The sequence below is a fragment of the Limanda limanda genome, chromosome 20 (genome assembly GCF_963576545.1).
Source record: "Limanda limanda chromosome 20, fLimLim1.1, whole genome shotgun sequence".
Taxonomy (NCBI): Eukaryota; Metazoa; Chordata; class Actinopteri; order Pleuronectiformes; family Pleuronectidae; genus Limanda; species Limanda limanda.
In genome coordinates, this window is record NC_083655.1 from 9,611,934 (window position 1) to 9,632,759 (window position 20,826).

At 42.9% G+C, this 20,826-nt stretch overlaps 1 protein-coding gene across 1 annotated transcript in view; it reads right to left on the reverse strand.

The window, feature by feature from the left end:
• Positions 1-20,826, reverse strand: part of c20h8orf34 (chromosome 20 C8orf34 homolog) — a 53,862-nt gene that overhangs the window by 8,195 nt on the left and 24,841 nt on the right. Inside the window, exons 8-11 of the mRNA XM_061093958.1 lie at positions 12,925-13,060; positions 9,339-9,424; positions 9,142-9,215; positions 2,173-2,299 (exon numbers count right to left, since the gene is read on the reverse strand). Of these exons, the coding sequence (XP_060949941.1) occupies positions 2,173-2,299; positions 9,142-9,215; positions 9,339-9,424; positions 12,925-13,060 (423 nt within the window). The remainder of the gene's footprint in view (positions 1-2,172; positions 2,300-9,141; positions 9,216-9,338; positions 9,425-12,924; positions 13,061-20,826) is intronic.

Below are 20,826 nucleotides of genomic sequence, written 5' to 3' on the forward strand. Positions count from 1 at the left end.
CCATATGGTAGAAATCTTTTTGATACGTTTTGATCCAGTCATTCAGTAATAAGAAGAGGGAAGAAAAAGAGAAGCGGGGAGAAAAGGAGACAGAGAAAAGGAGACAAGAAGAAATGGAAACAGATCTAATCTATTAAACTCTTTGATCAAACAGCAGTTGCACATGGTAAGAGCGTACAGGGCCCCAGCACGCTATACAACCATTCACATCCTGTGCTAACTTTACTAGTTTCCTTCACTGAAAATATACAAATGCCTTATCATTTCTCTGGGTTTCATTTTCAGGCTTACGATGTTTCAATACACGGCTTGCCTGAATACATTATAAAGCAGCCATTGTCTTGGATTAGTACAAAAATGGGCAGAAGCGCTCATTTTTAATATGGTGTAACTAAGACTGGGGACTGAACTAAATACTTTTTGAGTCGAGGCCAGAAATATATCTGTAGCTTTGAAAAGTGCCAAAAATCGAAAGCTGGCAATGAACGCTTGTTCTCTTTATTCAACACTGATGCATCGAGCACTATGACATGTTCTTGTATTTGGCATTTCTTCATATTTACAAAACCATTGTATTATATGAGCATTGGCATACATTTAAAAGATAAACCCACCCTTTAGTTAAACTTGAACTAAACTGCACTTGGATAGTACAATATGTAACTATGGCCAGAAGAATACTTTTAATCCGAACAATAACAAAAGATTGATGACGTCGTGAAGCAGCGTGGGATCATGGGAGTTATCGTATCCTGTATCATTGCCGATGAAGATCAATCTCAGGCGGAAAGCATGTGCTTTTTATCAGAATTTATTTACTTTATGCAGCGAACGGCGATTAATCATCGTGACCTATTACAAGTGACCGATACAAACTATGGCAGGAAGCTAGCTGTGTACATTTCCTTCCTAATACTTAATTTGCTTGAGAAGTTATGTCAGAGGCGGTTAAAGCATATGATGCAATTAACTAAATGAATTAAATAACGTGACAAAATTGGGGGTTGAAGATTGTAGGAAACATTTAGTTAAAGTCAGAACACTTTTTTAGACTTTTTAATGAAGAATTGTTCCCCATTATATCTTTCTAACTCTTCAATAACAAATGAACTTCGCAGTTCTATGTATATTTATATTATTTTCAAAATATAATTAGATTCATTGCATCACTAAAGGGTGATTAAGCGGGATTGCACAATCATTGGGCTCGTGATGCAAGATGAAAGGTGAGACTCTGGCTCCAAACCTGGAAAGTTTAAGCAGCTAATAAAAGGCTTGAAAGAGTTGAATTAGCTTGTTGCCTGGTGGGAGCACGCAGCCTGAATATTCAGTAACTCAGTGTAAAACAATCAGTGCCATTTGAGGACCTCAGGGGGGGATTGTTAGGTTGTTATTAACATAAATAGTTTTAGTGCCTCCTAAGCACCAGTTTACTCAGTCCTGATGAGCTGAGAAGTTCACTGCAGCCGGGACCACCGTCGGGCGACAGGGTTCGGTTCACCAGGCGGGACGAATATGTTTCAAATAAGTCTGGTATGTGAAGACACATACGAGCTCTTTAACACACAGTGACACACAGAGTGGGAGGACACGCATTAACAAACAAGTGACATATGATGGTGAATGGCGTCGTACCCTCTGGCCTCCATTCCAGTTCTTTCATCTGATTTCACAAGCAAATATATATTTGATCATTCCGACAACAAAAAGCAGCCTTGAGTCGCCCTGATGTATCAAAGATGAGACTCGAACGTGCTAAACAAATTCCAATGTGTCAATTGAAATCAGTCTCCGGCTTCCATTACTTCCAAATGACTCGGCAGCACATGACGTGAACATGACAAAGATGGAAATGAAGTTATTTCAATCAGTTTTCAAATTTCCTCTGACACATTTAGAGGGGAAATCGCTTTTTAATTAAACTGAATTATCCCCCTCCCCCTCCTCATAAGTACTCACTAAACCCCTTTCTATTACATAAGTCTCAAGTTCAAAGTGTGTGTGTGTGTGTGCATTCCAAAGTATTTGACTTGACTTACCCTTATAACTCATCATTAAAGCCACCAATACAAACACATACTCACACAGACTCTAAAGGCAGACCACACATATACATGCATTCCACACAGACACACACACATAAAACACACACATGTACACAGAGCTGCGTACCGGCGAGCTGTTTGCCCATGTTCTCCAGCTCCTTAGAAAAGAGGGAGTCTCCCAGTAGCGGGCCCGTCTGCCCGACAGAGGTCCCACCTCTCACAGCCTTCTGATCAGCCTCCCAGACAGCCTGACGCTAGTTAGCAAAGGCACAAAGAAGGAGAGAGAGAAAGTCACATTAGAGGAGAGACCCTTCAATTAACTCTTAATACAGTTTTTTAGCCATTGCTTGAAATATCTGAGCCATATCTCCTGAAAAAAAAGAGGCAATTAGGATTTTTATGGGCTTTAGAAAAACACTAGAAACCACAACAAGTGTAGATGAAAGCTCGGAGTTGCTGCAGTACGCTCTGTTTAGTGAATGTGGGTCGTGAGACTTTCAGTAGTGGTTCAGGAGACTTTTATATCACTTTTAGTATATCTAAAGAAGCTTGTGTGAACACTGGTCTGCTGGAAAAGAGCCTGGCAGCAGTAGTTAAGGAATCTAGTAGTTACAATACGTTTTGGTTCGCTTCCAAAGTGCAGAGAATTAATCTGACTGTCTGTGTGTGGAACGCATTTCTGGATTTCATCTCATCCGCTTCACACTTGGCATGTGTATTGTTAATGGCCCAGAAAGGACAGTGTCGTATTTAGTGGAATTTGGACATTGGACATGTTCAGTATCAATACAAGATTGAATAAACAGGCAACCTGTTGCAGAGGTGGATTAGGACTCATCAAAGTAGGAGAGATTTTCGATCATGACAACAGTGCATTTACAGATTCTCCAGTTCTTGGTTCTGTGTCGTGAGTCGTGCTTCACTGAACTTTGAATCACCAGGTGAACATTGTGCAGCAGCGGAGGTGCAGCTTCGGGGTTCTGTGGACTGAGTCCTGCAGCCACTGCTCAATTACTGCAGGTCACTTTTATAGTTTCTGAAAGACAGCAGCAACCAGCATCACCATAGGGCAAACAGCCCATTCCAAACCAGGCAGGATGAGAATGAGCACTGGACTAGTTAAAGAAAACTCTCAAAAGGGCAGATAGGATCATTATCAGTGGCTGCTCGGGCCTCTTTCGCTCCTAGCTCTTCCTGACCATGTGTATGATTTGGAAGAGGACCCGTTAGCCCAGGGTTTGCCAAGTCCTGAATTGGCAGCACATTTAATCCTCCTATTTATTCCCGTGATGGGACACAAGTGGGCAGATGATCTGTTAAGCCAATGGGTCGAGAGCACATGGGCTCCAGGCACAGGTGAGAAATAAAATCTGTCAGACGCAACTTCACCTCGTACAAGTTCGGTTTACACCAGATAAGTTACGATACTTCTGATGCCAGCACTTACATCATGTGATGTGCTAAGCGATTAATGAGAGAGCGGACTTGACAGAGTGCTGACACAGAGGAAGGCTGTGGGAGATCGGTGATATACATACACTGCAGTCTTCCAAAAAATATTTAAAGACAAACCTGGGATAGAACAGGCCGCTCAGTTTACGATTTTAAAGATTGGACATGGATTTTGGAAATCTTCCAAAGAGGAGGTGGAAAACGAGTGAAGCAACGATCCTCTGATAAATGGCAGAAGTTGATTCCCAGGGTCTACTGCACTGAACTCTGTGTGTCAGATACATGAGGCGTTCTGTGGCGGCAGAACCACACCACCGCAAGCCAGTCCTTAATTACAGCCCTCATAAAGCAGCATGGCGGGTTGAACATTACAACTTAAGCCCCTCCCCAACTTTATTTCTCTCTCTTTGGTGGTATCCCCAAATCCAATAGCATGACTTCATCTTGTCCTCCTCCAGCTCTGGGTCTTCTCAACGTGGACAAACAAGGCCACCAACAGATTCAAATTTCCCAAAATGCATGGGAATAAACTTTATTATACTATAAAATAGTAATTTAAGTTAATAGTGCAAGTTAACATAGATAAAGTTATGCTTCATCAGTCATTTTATTGGTAAATCCATATTTAGCTTTAATTCTTTTTATGGTCCATTTAAATGTGATGCCTTAAAAAAACAAAACAAAAACAGTCGTACTTCTTAAGACCAGTTAGTGTATTGCTGATACAGCAATTCTGTGATAATCGGTATATTGCAAGACAATCATACAACAATACTTTGTGATCTCTGTCCAACTAAATAAGAACACAGTCCATTAAGTCATATCTGAGTGTCTATTAAGTCTTTCACACACACACTCTATCATGTCAATGTCCACATGTACATCAATCCAATGTTAAATAGTCATAAACTGGCAAACTATCGTATATATATAACTAAATATAAACATTTAATATTATTTGCATATCAATAAGGGCATCTCAAGTCCAGATGACGATATATTGCCGTGTCCTTGTTTTTTTCCGTTCCTATAGTGTATGTGGAGTTACCCTTATCAGCAGCATCCACAGTGTAGTATTTGCATTGCCTCTGCCCTCAGGCTCCTCTGTCCACTAAAGGAAAGACTCCTCTGTAATCAAGACCATATATCCTGGAGGCCGCAGGTGTTACTGTACAGTCCTCGTAGCTGGGTAAACAAACAGGATGCACCGGGTCTGCTTGCAATTCACTTCCCCAGATAACATCGATAAATAAACATCGACATTACGATCAAAATGTGACTTGTTCGGTGAGGAGTCTGGTGTTTGGTGAAGTCACCTGGAAGATGTCAACATGTGCAACCTACCGTGGTGGTATAATCATAGGCTCTGTGCGGTAGACGGAGGCAGGAAAAGAAGTGAAAATGGACTTGATTAGACCCTGACGAGATACAATGACGTGATGAAAAGTGACTTCCCTTCACCACAATTCGAAGCAGCTATCTGAAACAACACATGACACGAGCACTAAACCTTTATGTCAATGGTTGCATTCCGTAATCTGCACAGACAAAGAGATGAGAGTGATCGCCTGTTACTCTCCAAAATAAAGAGAGCCGGTGATTTTGCAAAGACTTATGAATGCATTAATGTCAGCGGCGGAAAACCCAAGTTGTATTATCTTCCTCCCAGTATGACAGAGCTAGAAGAGCTAACAGAGAGAAGGGGAAAAACCCTCTGGTGATGCTTCTGCCCGACAAACAAACATGGATCTTGTTTCGCGCAAAATTGATTCCATGTTGAGAGCAAACGGGACCGAGAGAGAGAGGATGGAAGTCTGGAGTTAAATATTTTATAGCCTGCATGTGTGCAGCTATACGTGTGTGGTCACCAGTAATAATCACCACAATCTGGGGTTTGGGTCCAACGTGGCCCTCAACACAACACGAACTGTTGGGGATGTGTGCATGCAGTCCCAGACCTCAAACATGGACGGGCTGGGTTGGGGGGGTTTACTGGCTTCGCAAAGCGAGATTGATGGACTCTCTCTTGTTGTGGTCAGGCCAGGACAGCAAAGGGACTAATACACACACATGCACACGAGGAAGCCTCTCATTTCTCAATATTTGGGCTTCAAACTGAGCAATTTGACAGTAAATGGGGACACCTGTTCCTGTGCATGATATTTGCTCTAAAAAACAAATACTTCAACTTTTGCTCGAGCTTCACCGTGAACCTTTTCCTCTCTCTAAAGGAACCACCAACGATCTTATCATTAACTTCTGCCTTGGAACTCGACTATGCATCCTCAAGCAAAGTAGGACTGTGACAGAATTACACTCATAAGTGTTACGGTATTTTAAAGAAATCTGGAGGGCTGCAGCTTTACCTTCGGAGAGTCAAATTACATAGTTCAGTTTGCACTCCCAGATTTACAATGTTCAAAATGTGAACGTCACAAGCAATGAACAACAAAAGCACAATAGGTTTCTAATCAGGTGGAGGACGAGTTCATAACCGAGTGAAAAAACAGACGATCCTGGCAGAAGGGATGTTGCTGGCATAAGGATTTGATGTACACATGTGTGATATAGAACATTGAGCGTAATAGAAAAGGGGTTTATTTTCATAACAACAAAATACCAAAGTCTCTGATGCTACAGATTACCTCAAAACATGTGAGGATATCTTCTCTCTTCATAGCACATGAGCATGTCATTTCTTGTTTGAAACATGTTCACAAGGTAGACACACATTAGGTATTTACTCTAATGTTTTAAGAGAAGGGTAAAGGATAAAAACAACTTAGACGTTTAAAAATCTACATTTAGATTAAAATCCTCAGATAGATTTATGCACTAAACTCAACTGTAAGATACAGTATTTTCTGAATAACCGAGATCCTTCCGCTTGCAATGGTGACAAGGGGACTTGAGGGGTAACACTCAACTTTTAATGAGTTCCTGTTGTTTTGGCTGACAGCCGAAACACCTAGTGGATTATGAACTATAAACAGAGCTCACCAGCCCATGGATTCAAACCCTGAGTCGGCCAAACCACAGGCGAAAGCAAACAGGATATTGACAATAACACAGTTAGTGTTTACTCAGGCATTTTAAAGATAGGTTGTATCGCATGCTGCCTCAGCTCAATCAGAAGGAAAACAGAGAAAGTTGTCAGCAGTTGGTACTAAAAGAATGTAGAAAGGGGTAAAAACTAGGAAAATGGCAAATGAAAGGAAATCATATTATTCAATTAAGTCATGCTTAATTGAATAATATATTTGAATAATATATACTCAATTGAGTCAAATAGCAGCTAAAATGTAAAGTTAAGGCTCAAATACTCTTCATCAACGATCATGTTTTACAATCGATGTTTGTTGATGTTTGCTTCGGATCACACAACATTTACCAACCCCCTTTCAAATGTATCCTTTGGGATAATATTAAACGTGTATTTTCATTGTTTATTGACAGTGATTAAGGCCACAGCACACAGAGGGTTACTTAAACAAATCTATAAACCCTCAACAACCTATAAGCTTTGCAGAGAAAACCGCACTATAGCCACCTATACTTTAAATCACAGAGATCTGTTGGAGGATAACCATGCATGCATGACTTTGGAGGTGTGGGGAGCAGCATGATGCCAAATATAAAAAGTCGTACAGTGTATTGGTTCATACTCTGCCAAATTGCCCCTGGAAACAAAAATAAACCACCACAATGGCTCTGTCTTGTATCATACACATTGCATTGCGCTAATTATCGTACATGAATTTCCACCATACAAACAAAGTTTACCGGGGCAGAGTTTATGATGGCAGCACTCATAAAGACTAAATTTGATCACTTAACACTTACAAAGAAAAGTGTTGGAAAATTTCTTTGTGAATTTGCTTGGTGATTGCTTTGGGAAAGTATTTGTCTTTATGAGGCAATTATCACCTGAAGGAGCTGCCAGAGGCAGGGGGCCTGTCGGACTAATCATGATAACCATTAACAGTGTTTACTTTCCAACAACACCAAACTTTTACAGCCCAAACCTGGGCCATACTTCATCTACGGACAGCCGCACGTGATGAAATGGGGTTATAATGAAATACCACTTCAAACTTTTTAACCTCGAAATTGTTGCATGTATTCTTCTCAAACCAGTGAGGGACTAATTGGGCACTTGTCCAGCAGTGCAAGGGAAACTTTTCATTTTAAATACAGGTTATCTGCACACAAATAGCAGCCAAAGTTGTATTTAGTTGATTTTAAAAAAAGGAAACAATCTGCTACAGATTTATTTCGGACTGTACGACTTCAAACGTTGGGTTTTTCCTTGTGACCCACAAGCCCCTGAAGGACCTATTAAACTAACAAGCTATTACAAATTGCAGTTTCTTTTCAAAGAGCGCCCAGCCTAAGCAAGTAAAGACAAAACAAGCAGATTGGCTACAGTAAGGTGACAGGAGACGTTTGCACTTGGGGTTTTCATATGGGACGTATTAGTACTTTGTTCTTAAGTGCGCCAGCCAGGGCTTAACCTATGGAGACGGAGTGTCAGGGCAGAGATGAAGTGGTTAGTACCCTGTTATAAACAGCTTAAATAGAGGCTCCACATGGATGTGAAGGTTAGCTGTAAACAGATAGAAGTGTTAAAAGCTAAATTAGTTTGCTGGATTTTCTCAGAAAGACAAATTGGAATTAATATCATTCAATCTATGCCAGGGCTTTTCACATGAACCATTTTAATAGGCATTTATCAAAAATCCTGTTCAGACAAATGGGAAAGTTAGAACAAAATATGTAATTTGAAGTTATGTGGTGCACAGCTCCTCGAATTTCTTGACGCAGTCTTGAATGCATTGGGTCTACTCCGTCAGACTTTCATCGACAGGCTTTGATTCAACAAGTCCGTCAGTGTGTGAAAGTCTGCTCCCAGTTAGTCTGGAGTCTCGCTGCATCTGCTGCACACACGGAGCAGAGCCGCGGCTCCAAACCCCTTTCTTTCTTTCTTTCTTTCTTTTTAAAATGCTGTAAAAAAAAAAATCCCCGTCTAACACTTAGATTGGGCAATTATAAAAAATGAAGAAAAAAGTATTGGCTTTTTTTTTTTGCTGGGGGATAATTATACAAAGGTACAGGCGTCTTAGCTGACCGCTTTATTAACAGCATGTGAGTGTTTGTCTGTGTCTGAGTCTGGTGTGTGCCACGTTAAGGTCCCTGTGGATTTCTTCCCTCGAGCATGTGAGGTTATCACGCAGGTTACCTATTGAACACAACCGTGCGTTCTCCTATAACCCACAAATATTTAGCTCTATTGTGCAAAACATCTAAATCAGCCTCGATTGTCACTGTGTCACGAGATATTCTTTTCATTTATTCCTTTCAGGCTCCACACGAGTGCCCTTAGAGGTACGCAAAGTGATATAGGGAGATTTCTGATTGGGGTATCAACTGTTCAGCGCTACCGAGTGTTGTGTAAGCTGAAATGCCCGAAAGCTGAAATGGCCACGTAAAGACAGATCAGTTTTGTCCTATTAACGAGAAGCTTGAGGTGTTTTTTTCCACTGCCTCTCAGACAATAGAGGCTGCGGAGGAGAGGGTGACGTGGTAAGTGATGGCTGTATAGTGATCTTAATTGTTTGGTGATGGATGTAGGGAGGACACTTACAGAGCCTGACACTTGAGACGCGGCCTCGCATTCCTGCAACCGTCCCGCCGCCGTGTCCAGACCGGGCAATGGAGCTGCTCCAGAAAACGCACATAGACAAGCAAAAAGGACAAAACAGAAGCATGCCACCACAGACATTTTGAAAAAGAGGTAAAGAATAAAAAGCTACTTTGAATTTGAACTGTTACGCAACTTACAGGAGATGTCAGGTACAGCTTGTTCCGATATGCGAGTCCTGTGCTCCTCTTCAGATCGGCTGTCCGATAGACTGTCCCCCTGCAGCCTAGAAACAACACGTAACACATACTGTATACACAAGTGTGCACATGGGCAACATTCAAATCGGCTCTCAAATCGGCATTTTAGCCACAACACTGCAATGCATGTTTGGAGACTGAACGTCAGATTGCAAAAAAGACAAGCACATCGCTATCGTCCTGAGGTGATGAGACAAAGAGGAAGTGTTTAGGGAGTTAATCTCTTCTTTTGCAAGATCTGGGACCGCACCAAGAAAGACGGAACATGGGGGTCTGTTTTTTTCATCGCTGCGTCTGCACTTTTCTTTAGATTAAACCATATTAATGCACTTACAGACATAAAACTCTGCCCAGCTCACTTCTGTCAGACGCAGCTTCCCTCTACTTGCTGAAAAAGCAAAAACCGAAAAAAATTGGCCCCAACATTCTCTTTAAATCATTCAGTTACTGTTCTTTATCATAATGTGTTCCAAGCAGTTTTTTGGGATATCTGTTTGGACTGAAATGGAAGCTGGTCTGAGAGATTTGGCCGCCTCCTCAAGGTACTAAAAGATTTGGGTTTCCCGTAGACAGGAAAAAGAATACAGTGGATGAAAGACAAACAGTGATTGAAATGCAATTTCAGCTGGAGGATAAAGAACGTTGCACCCTTCAGCAAAGTATTTCACACTCTTTTATCAACACGATGGAATTAAACCAGCATTTATTTTTCTAAAGCATATTTTAACGACTCTAAACCATACCACATATTAACTGTAATTACACTGCAATTGTAGTTCCAAATTCTTTCGCTGCATGTTATTTCCATGTCATCAGCACAGCCATTAGGTGAAGACAAAGGAAGGCAATCCACGCGCTTTTACGGAGCAGCTACATTCCGTCACAGCCGCAGGGCCTCTTGGTTTCTAACTCTACGAAGACGGGAAAAGCGGAAGAGTGTATTCTATTTCTTTTCTTCTTAATACATCCCTTTCCGAGTCTTTCCTGCTCTTTAATCGTCTTTATACGACCATTAAACGCTACCCAAGATGACTATCAAGGCCTTGCCATCCGCTGAACAAAACCTGGTCGTAGCTCATGTCCTGACTGCCATCTCCGCAGCACATTCCTGATATGAAAGCAATTAATTTAATGAGAACTACAAGCCCCGAAAGAGGTTTGTGGAGATCTATCCGTTTCCTCGAGACTGCTCCTCCAAGTGCGGACCATGCCCGAGATCTGGGATGTGTTTGCTCACAGGAGGGTTTTGAGGCAGAGGCACGTAGCCATTAAAATAACTGATCGAGTGCATGAAGGAAGTGGATGAAATGCCCGTGTGACCACAGCTTTAACCCCAGAGACAGAGACATGGCCACAACAGACAGGCCACAAGGCACTTTACACTTCCACCAACCAGTTGAGAGCCAGAGGAAGCAGCGTGTTTCCTGACCTGCCACTGCTCGTTAGGAGCCACACAGGCAGACTGGACTGTCGCGGGTGTGGACAGTGTCCTGACAGAAGGGAAGCAAAAGGGCAACGGCTGAGAAAGGTGCCTAAGAGGATGGGATGAGTTTGAAAATAGGCTGAGCGGGTTAGAAAAGAAAACGGTCGTAAAACCATATACAGACATATATGACAAATAAAATATACACTAAAGTAATCTGTGTAAAACAATTTTCGTCATAGAACTGTTTTATCTGAGCGATATCTGTGTCAGTGAAGTCTAAAACATCTTTCACTTTTAAAAAAACACACACTCGCTTGTATCTGGCTTTTGTCTGCAATGGGAATGGATATAATCAGCTCCCAGTGGCTTGGTCTTGATTGACTTTGAATTGAAATCCCAGTGCTCATGCTATCCAAACCAAAGTGTGATACACAGAACGACGGACCACACCGGAGAAGCTGGATTCTAATGAGTCTGCTGGAGGGGTGGTGGGTATGTGAGGAATTCTTGTCCAAGCAACCCTCTACTATCTTTGTGAGAGTTATGCATCGAAAAAAGCCCTTCATTTGTAAAACCAAATTAACTTTAAAGATAGTTGAAGTTTTATCTCGAGTGTAAGGTCACATCTCCACAGTAGCATTGTCCACATGTGTGAAGCACAAGGGGCATTTACTGTTACACACGTTTGGCCTCAGAGGAGTAGGTTTGAAGGTTGGCCCCATATCGAGTTATGTTTGAAAGGTGTTTCTGGGAAATCCCATCAAGACAGTGTTAATGTACATAAAGCCTCTGTTAGGGCTTCTCCCTGACCTCTGGCCCACACTGTCTTCTTTCCACAACACTATGCATGCGTGAGAGAAAATGCACGCGTGGGTGTGTGTGTGTGTGTTGAGAACTCCTGCCCTGATTTCAAAATTCTTCGTCTCCACAAAAGCACAAAAGGCATACCATTTGTGCAACACTTTTCCAGCTTACTGATCGATTACCGACCCTTACACCAAAATATGACAATGAAAGACCGAGACTCCTTCGCCAGAAAAGCTTGGGAAGGATTTGGTGGTCGGGTTAAAGAGGACGAAGCAAGAATTTGGCTTGAACCAGAAGGAGCGTGGAAGAGCGAGAAGGAGAACAGATGTCTGATATTTTAGTCTGGAAAAAAACAAAATAGGCACCCGGCACAAGAGCCAAGAAGAACTCCAGATACAGATGCTGCTTTGCTTCGCCACTGATCCAACCAGAAAACTCAGTGATAACCCAGAAGTATAAACTATTTGCTTAAAAACATCCAGTCGCTAAACTGCGGGCAAGAAATTCCGCGATAGGATTCATCCTCCTGCAGGATCTCCGACAACATCCCACAGCCAAGGCATGGAACGAAACTGATAAGCAGTGTGAATGAAAGGAGAGAAGGAAACAAACAAATTCCAAAGCCCAAACAGAGGAGGCTGTGCAGGCAGATTTGTGCCTGGCGTCTCAAACCAAGATACCCCGTTTATCTGTGACTGGCATCAGGGAAGACTCCTGCCCACACCTGCCTGTGTGGTATCACACCCAACACACCGAGATGAGAGCGCTACACTGATGCCGTGGACTGAGGAGCAGGACAGGAAACAGTGATATAGAGAGAAAGGGTGACAATGGAGATGATTATATCCACGCTAGAGCGGATTTGTGAAAACAAGCAACACCAGATAGTCTTCAGATATGATATTATTCTCTGTTTTGGATGTCGAGGTATCTCGGATACAAATGCAGAGAGGGGGAGGGAGTGAAGGGTGAGGGAGTTGTCATGACCCTGGGTAAGAATGAGGTTGGATGTTAGAAGGAAAGCACCTCTTTGTTGCTGCTCTAAGAACAGTCCTATATTTGACAGACATGACAGTAGCATCAAACTCCCTGCAACTAGGATAATATATATTTATTCCCAAATCAATAAAGTATCTATCTATCTTTCTCTCTCTAAATTATTTGCTTGACAGATATAACTCTTGCTAAATCCCTGTACTGACTCTGTACTGAATTTTTCAGAGAGCTTTTATTTATTTGTTTGTTTGAATAAAAACCAACATTCACTCGCCAAGAGAAGTTCAAAACATTTACCTGGCACACCTAGAGCAAATGTTGAGTGTAACTTTGGCCTGCGGCTCGGCCTGATAGGAGCTGCGTCCCTGGCTGAATTTACTGCCGGATGGAGCCAAGCCCGTCACGCCCTCCATCCTCAGGTCATCCAGGTCCTCTGAGGGGGGAGCGAGCCAAAGAGACGCAAGGAGGGAAAAGAGGAAACCAAAGGGGAACAGGAAGAGAAACAAGACGGAGAAAGGACAAGTCATTAATCATACTTTGGTCTCTCCCTTATGTCAATATGATGCCCAGTGATGACAGTGTGCTCAGAGCCAAAAGGAGCAAACAAGCACGTCGTGGTAAATAAACACTGAGCACAACGACGCTGCCGTGATCCCTCACACGCATACATACATCCATCAAAACACAGATTTGGTCTAAAAAACTCTTTGTTGCAGGGACGGATGAGGACAAGTCGATGACAGCAGCACATCGTGACAGCACAGAAACAGGAAGGGCACGTTAACAGGCTGAGGGTGACGGAGACGGAGAACAGTGAAGTCGACGAGCGAAACGAGCAGCGAGAGAGGGAGAGAGGGAGAGACGGAGAACTGGAAAGCTGGGTTCCTTCTGATCTCCCCCTGTGTCCTCAAGAGCACACACACAGTGAGAGGCTTCCCTCAGACTCTAAAGAAGCCCATATGTATCAGACACGCCAATATTGTTCATCCTGACCGTCTCACAGAGATCTGAACACCTGCTTTCACACACGAAAGCACAGTTAACAGGTGCACAGGTCTTTTATCACCTTTCTCCCCATGCAGTAGGTAAATTAACTGTATTTTCATATGCATTTATTGAATAATTGCTGTGAAGGAAAGACAGGAAATGGTCCTGCCGGCCGGGACTCAAACCAGGGACCTGTTGCTAAGAATATGCACAAAAGCATAAATATATAAATATGCAAATAATAAGAAGGTTATTCTGAGAGCACATACCTCCGCTAAGGCTGTACACAGATCACCTCAAAATATATTTTCAGATAACGATCCAGATTCACAAAAACTGGATCGTTATCCGGATCTGCACCGAATTTCGACAGTTTGTAGGCTTTACAACACAACAGATTTTTTTCCATAAAGAAATGATCTGCTTCAATTCTTGACAAATTTCCGAATATGTCCAAAAACAGCCCCTAACCACGTTAAAGCGTTCAATTGAAAATTAATTCCTGGCTCCACCCCTTAATTGAATCAGCTCAAAAAGTTACAGCTTTCTTCCTTAGCTCATACTTTACCCTTCCACCAAGTCTCAAGAGAATCGGTTAAGTCGTTTTTGTGTAATCCTGCTGACAGGCGGACAATAAAAACAGGCGGAGGTAAGAAGATTTATGAATGAGGAGCAGTGAATCAGTAGGTCATGAAGTCAGTGTTCTCTGCAGCAAAACAACAGTTGGTTAAATCTTCCAGACGATCAAAGAGTGGAGTCTGAATCGGCCAGACCATTTTGGTTTTGAATCCTCAGGAGATAGAACACAGTGCAGCGAGTTCTTTGTATCGAGAATGACACGATGAGTCGTCCCTGGTTAAGTCAAGCTTTTTCAACACATGTTTAATCACACTGAACATTTTGACTGGTCACCATAACAATATGTTCTCCCCCCCCGTTCTTCCCACCAGACCAGAAGAATCCCGGAGCTTTGCCAGTGAGGTGGGTCGCCTGCAGGACATGCAGTATACTCGGGCCTCTTGCGATCATTGTTTCTGCTCCTGCACATACAGTACGTGCCTGTGTTTCTATGCATGTGCGCACGTGGTTATCTGAAACCAACATTGATACTTTTCACTTTAGGATCACGTTACCCGAGCCCAGGTTTGGGGGAGAAAACAAAAAAGGGGCCTCACACCTTGAAAGACGAGAATGCATGACTAATCACCTGGATTATATTGGATGACACTTGCTCATGAGAACTTTCTCCCTTGCATCCATCAGTGTGGCGCAGAGCCAGAAGAATCTCTCCTGTCTCCTTTGGGTGTCAGGAAATCGTTTTGACCAGACGGCTAAATGCAGTGCTCCAATCTAGTCCATTAGTCTGGGACTCCATCCCACGCAGAGTTTTGATCCTTCCTGTCGTTTGTTCTTCCAAATACCACAGAGCACAAGTAAAACTGAGAAGAACAGATTCATAATCGTCTGTTTTCTTACATGTCTTCAGGTCAGTTATTTGATAAATTGATGCATCGTATAAACTTTGTTCTTACGTAAAATCAAAGCAGGTCAAATTTTGAATTTATGTCCGAGCACCTTACAAAACTAATGATACCCATCACATTCAGCTGTAGTTTCATTGAGGGCTAATTAGCAAATGTTAGCTTGATATATGCTAAATTCATAGCCTGTATATAAAGATAAATTAAGCAACAGCCCCCCCATACCAGAAGCATCTTGCTCACCTCCTGGTGGCTGGCTGCAGTATAGATCATAAATCACACCTCCTCTTTATACTAAAAAGTCAAAGTAGGTAAATCATTTTTCTCATAGATGGTTTTCCTCTTTTAAGGTAGTTCTTATCACAAAGAAGTATTTTCATGTCTTAATCTTGTAATAAATTGGGATACATTTTATGAATAAAATAATATAAATAATTGGCGCTGCATTATTTTTCTTCAAATTATGGGAGTAGGGGCCGATAACCACTTTGGATTAAGTACCTTTGTACTGCTGTCAGAGTAAAATATCTAAATTAAATCGATATATTCAATATGCTAGATCTTTTTACATTTTGAATATTGACACCGATTCGTGTCCAGACTGTCTGAGAACGGAATGGATTCAGTGTTTCAAGAGGGACAGATACATTCCAGTAATACCCTTAAGCAGGGCAATATTAAATGTCCCATTCATCTCGGTATGCGTTGGAGGGGGCGGGGCCAGAGAGCCACCAGCGATCTGGGCAATTTGCTGGTCGTGGGAACCGATGAAGTTTCGGCCTTCAACTCTTCCTCGTTTCTCCTCCTTCCATTCCCACTCGTACCCTTTTTAACCATTTCCTCTTCTTCTGGCGACTGATGAATGTGACATACCCGATTTTCCTTGGGTCACAGACTGCGATACAAATCATGGCTTGACATTTGGAAACGTTCACTGGTGAGGCTGCAGCGTTCATGAGACACCATAAGAATAACAGTGAGCAGCTCTGACGCTGACAGAGAGGATGACCTCAGTGTGCACAGCTGCTCCTCACCTCAACTCCCACTTTCGTCTTTTCTCCTCCCTTCCTTCTGGTCGAGAGAAAATCACACGATAATGGAGAGAAAGACCTCAGTGTCTGAGGGAAGGAGAAGCTCATCTCAGACACTTAAAAGGTCACAGAGGTAAACAAAGGCTGTTGTCTGGAGTGCATCCTTCTCAGAAAACACATCAGTGTGTGTCTGAATGAAATGTAGCAGACTTTGAATCACTTAGGAAGGAGTCGCAACACTTGGTGCTGAACAGAAAATTGTTCCACGAGGGAGAACATTATTTCCTTATTATTTTAACAGTCACAGACGTAAGCTGAGAGGGAAGAGAAGCTCAGAGTGAGACTGAGTTTGCATGTGTTTGCTTGTTTGTGGATTCAGATGAGTGGAAATGCCTCAGAGTACAAAACCCAGTGTTCTGCTGATGTTCATAGTCACGGTACGACTGCACATACAGAAACTATTCTGATTCTCTCACTTTATCCTGACAGCTACAGGCCTGAATATGTCCGGAGAAATGTTTTGTTATCCAAGACAATTACACTTTTGTTACAGATACAAGTGTAAAACTTGTATAAACAGCTTAACCTGTTTGTTTGTCAAATCCTGTTAAAAACTCAACTCAAATGGCCTAGCAAAAACCATTCAGGTGTCTAAGTCAGATATAATTATATTTAGTTAACTCTAAATGTTATCATCTGTCTACTAATTCCACGTATTTCTGTCTTTCTGAATGTGACTCACATATCCCAAGAATCGTTCGTCTTAACGGCGTCACATTTGTGTATTGTTAAGGAACCGGAGAGGTGCAGTGTCAAATGTTGTGTGATTTGAACACACGGTTCATTCAATATGATTAAACAGGCGACAGTTACTTAGGACTCATCGACAGCATGTTTTTCACAAAGACGGGAACGACAACAAATTTTCCAGTCCAGGACTCTGTGAACTTTGAATAAACAGGTGAAAAGCTCTCTGTGCAGAAGAGGTGGTGCGGCTCCAGGGTTCTGTGGTCTTTTCTTCCTGAGGCTCAATTACTGCAAGTCACTTTTATAGTTTCAGAAAGAAAAGCTGCAACCAGCATCACCACAGGCCAAACAAACAGCCCATTCCTAGCAGACAGGTTTAGAACGGGGCACTGCACTAGTGGAGAAAATGTTGAATCGAGTATTACACATTGTGTAACAAAGACTAAATACACCGAGCTGCTTTCCTCATTTAATGTAACTGAACAAGACAGAGTGAACACACAGAAAATCTGATACCTCTAAGTGTTCTTTTCTTCTGTGTCTCCCGAGTCCAAAACATATGACTGAATGCACACTCTCCCGGTTCACAATGGAGCCCAGCATGCCTCCCACACAATGCCACCGCGATAAGTTTACCGTGCGCCTCCCGTGAGACCAGTTTACCCGGAGACCATGACAGCCTCGCGGGCCTCCGTCTAGACACAACAAACGTCTGTCCACACTCGCCCGTTTGTCAGCCCCGTCACATTTCCACTCCCTGGGCACCGGGGCAGCCATGCGTGCTCCCCCTGTCTAACGATGAGACATGGCAGATAAATAAAAACTGGGGCTTCGACTAGGGGGGGGGATTGGGTCGGGGTGGGCGATGGAAACTATTCGAGCGATGCAATCCCAACAAAAGGCCTGAGCGATGGAGGAATTCCGTGCCGCAATCACTCACTCACAGTGAAGCCGGGGAAGGAGCGGAGTGCACAGATAGTGTTTGTGTGCTCCTCTCTCTCCAACTTTCCATGTAATTTAAACGTTGTTTAGATAGCGACGGACTGGCTTGCTCTCTGCTGCTTTCCATGGGGTTGCAGAGAAAGAGCTGAAGTCACAATTAGCGCACAGGCTCCACAGATAACTTGATATACACCTTCTTGGATGTTGTGCGTTGACAGACGCGTCGGGGTGGATTCACCTGACACACAACCCCACACACGTACACACTTCATCATCTGCCACACCAGATCCAAAGCGTTTCACTCGAGCGCCCTGAGTTATTGTTTCTCATCTGAGTGAATTTTCCATTCTTTCATGAGCAGCGGCGACATCTCACCACATAACACTGGGCTCTAATTAACAGTCTGTGAGTGATGGATGCTTGCTCCTTGCAATGTTCATTCACACACACACACAGACCGCCACATGTGTGAGCAACATACTCAGACACAAAGATAAAAAGCCGTGCAGCACACACACTCAGCCCAACACGCACAGTGACACTTGCAGACCTCACACTTCAGCCGCCCTCACACATACAAGCAGCATTTGTGTTTCATTAGAGCCCCCGAGCACAAAGCCTCCACTTGGCGGTTAGTCGTCGCACAGACAACTTTGATGTGAGCTGCGGCAGAGACGCATTTGTTTGGCTTTGTAATAAAAACAATATTCCAACTTACATTTCATAATTACGTCTCGGCTTTCAATGGCGCGGCCTCTACCCCAGCGCCTCCTCCTCCCTCCTGGCCTAAAAATATGCCTGTTAGACTCCAAGTCACCGCAACTCGGCAGTAAAAGAGCCTGATCCGAATCAGATGGGGACACACATGAGCAGGGTAACATCACAGCTCTGACGCCTGTGGAAAGTCTTATCGCAGACCTCGGCGCTAACCTCCTTTTAACTCACTTTCTAACCGCAAATACTGCAGAGATGAGGACGTCAGTGGAGACACGGCAGCGCTTTAAGTACCGCTGCATTACAATGACTGGCATTTAACATTCCTTTGGAAGTTTCTCAATTTTTTTTTTTTTTTTTAAATGAGGTACATCATAAATATATATTTCACTCTGCCAAGTTAAAAGCTGCCATGTGAGACGAAAAACAATATGAATCACAAAAGAATCGAGTGATCCATCAAACAGAAAAATGTGCCCGTACAAGAGGTATTGTAGGGGAATGGCTATTAAAAAGACAAATATGTATGTTGTTATGAGTGATGGGATAATGTAGGAGCTGTTGAGCAAGAAATTGACTGCAGTGAACTCAATGTTTCTTTTGTTTGTTTCCCTGCTTGTTTCTGATAAACGCATAGATACAGCAGCACACAAACAGAGCTGCAGCTTGACATTTGCAATCACTCGGAAACACACACACACACACACACACACTCACACACGCACACACTCACTCACTCACACACCATAATTTTGTATAATGACATCACCTGCCTACTTGTCTCTTAAATCTTAATCTCCAAGCAGACAGGAGCCAGAACAACAAATTCAACTTTTTTACCTTCTTTAGATAAATCTGCCCACAGCACTGCAGGGTCGTTTTTTTTTTTTTGTCAACTATAATAAACACAAATGAACACGTGTCCCGTATCCGTCATTCTAGATAACCTTATCCGCAGCTAGCATCCTTGTGTCCATCTACTATCTTTGCTTCTGTCTCGCTGCAGTAGACACAATACAGCATCACTGTGTCCGTTCAGCTCTCCTCCATTAAGATAATCTGCTCAGTTCATCTCAGACTCTTACGCACACCGGAGATCCGTACGCTGGCTGGTATTAGGCCGTGCTCCGGATAATGACTACTGCTAGATTTATGGTATGATCACAGCAGTCTCCTTGCCTATTGGTAATTGCTTCCAGTAATACCACCGTAATAGCACAGCAATTTGCCTCTCGATTAACGTATCCATGCGCACCGCGGAGACTTTTACAGGCGTCAAATTGGGCACAGTTAAGACTTTTACTGGAGACGTTCTTTTCCCCATCAGGCCGGTGGAACCTTCAGAGGTGAGCCCAGCCCTTTCCAGCCTGTGAAGAATGTAATGCTGAGGCAACCCACACCGCTGGCATACAGGCTATGGTCTCATCCACCTCCTCCTCTTCTCTGACCTTTTATAATGTTGGTTTACATTGTTCACAGGGCAACTGTTGTGTCTTGGTTGGTTGGACGAGGATGAAGGGACTGATGGGGGCGACGGGAGTGTGTGTGTGTGTGTGTGTGTTCTTGCTGCTGCTGATGCTGGCGTCAGGAAGTGCATGCCTTGACTGCCAGCACGGGTAATCTGGATGTTGGCCCAAGGCGGAGGTCAGCCATGTTAACTCAGCAATCAGACACATGCAGGGATGTTGTTACAGTTACAGTCGGTTACATTACCACGGCAAGCGGTATTACTCAAGTCCTCCACTTACAATGACATATGAAAAGATTTCAACACATAATTATCTCCGCCAAGGAGGTTATGTTTCACCCCGGTCCTGTTTGTTGGTTGGTTTTGTTAGTTTGAAGCATTACTATGAAACTGGTGGAAGGATGCATTATGGGTAAGGGGCAGAACCCATTCCATTTTGGTGCAGATCCAGGAAAAATGTTTCCCTCTTTTCAAAACACATTTACCCTGATTTCCTAGGGAATAATTCATGGATCTAAAATTAACCTAAAGGGGACTGGTAATCTATTTGTGTGTAGTTTGATGCTGCTTGATTTAATTTAAGAGGACTGCTGGGCATTGGTATGCTCTATACTGAGTGCCAGTCTGGTTCCCATTAAATTCTTGCCACACAAAATGTCTAAGATAAGGCAAGAATATTAAAGTGGACATTATCAATATCCACAGAAAATATTTGTCTTTCCTATCGGTAATAGATTCAATAGCAGCAGTTCAGCCCTTAACCACAGAATGTTAGATAGTTGGACAAAAGTAAATCTGAAGCCTTCTATATGTTAAAAGGACAAAGAC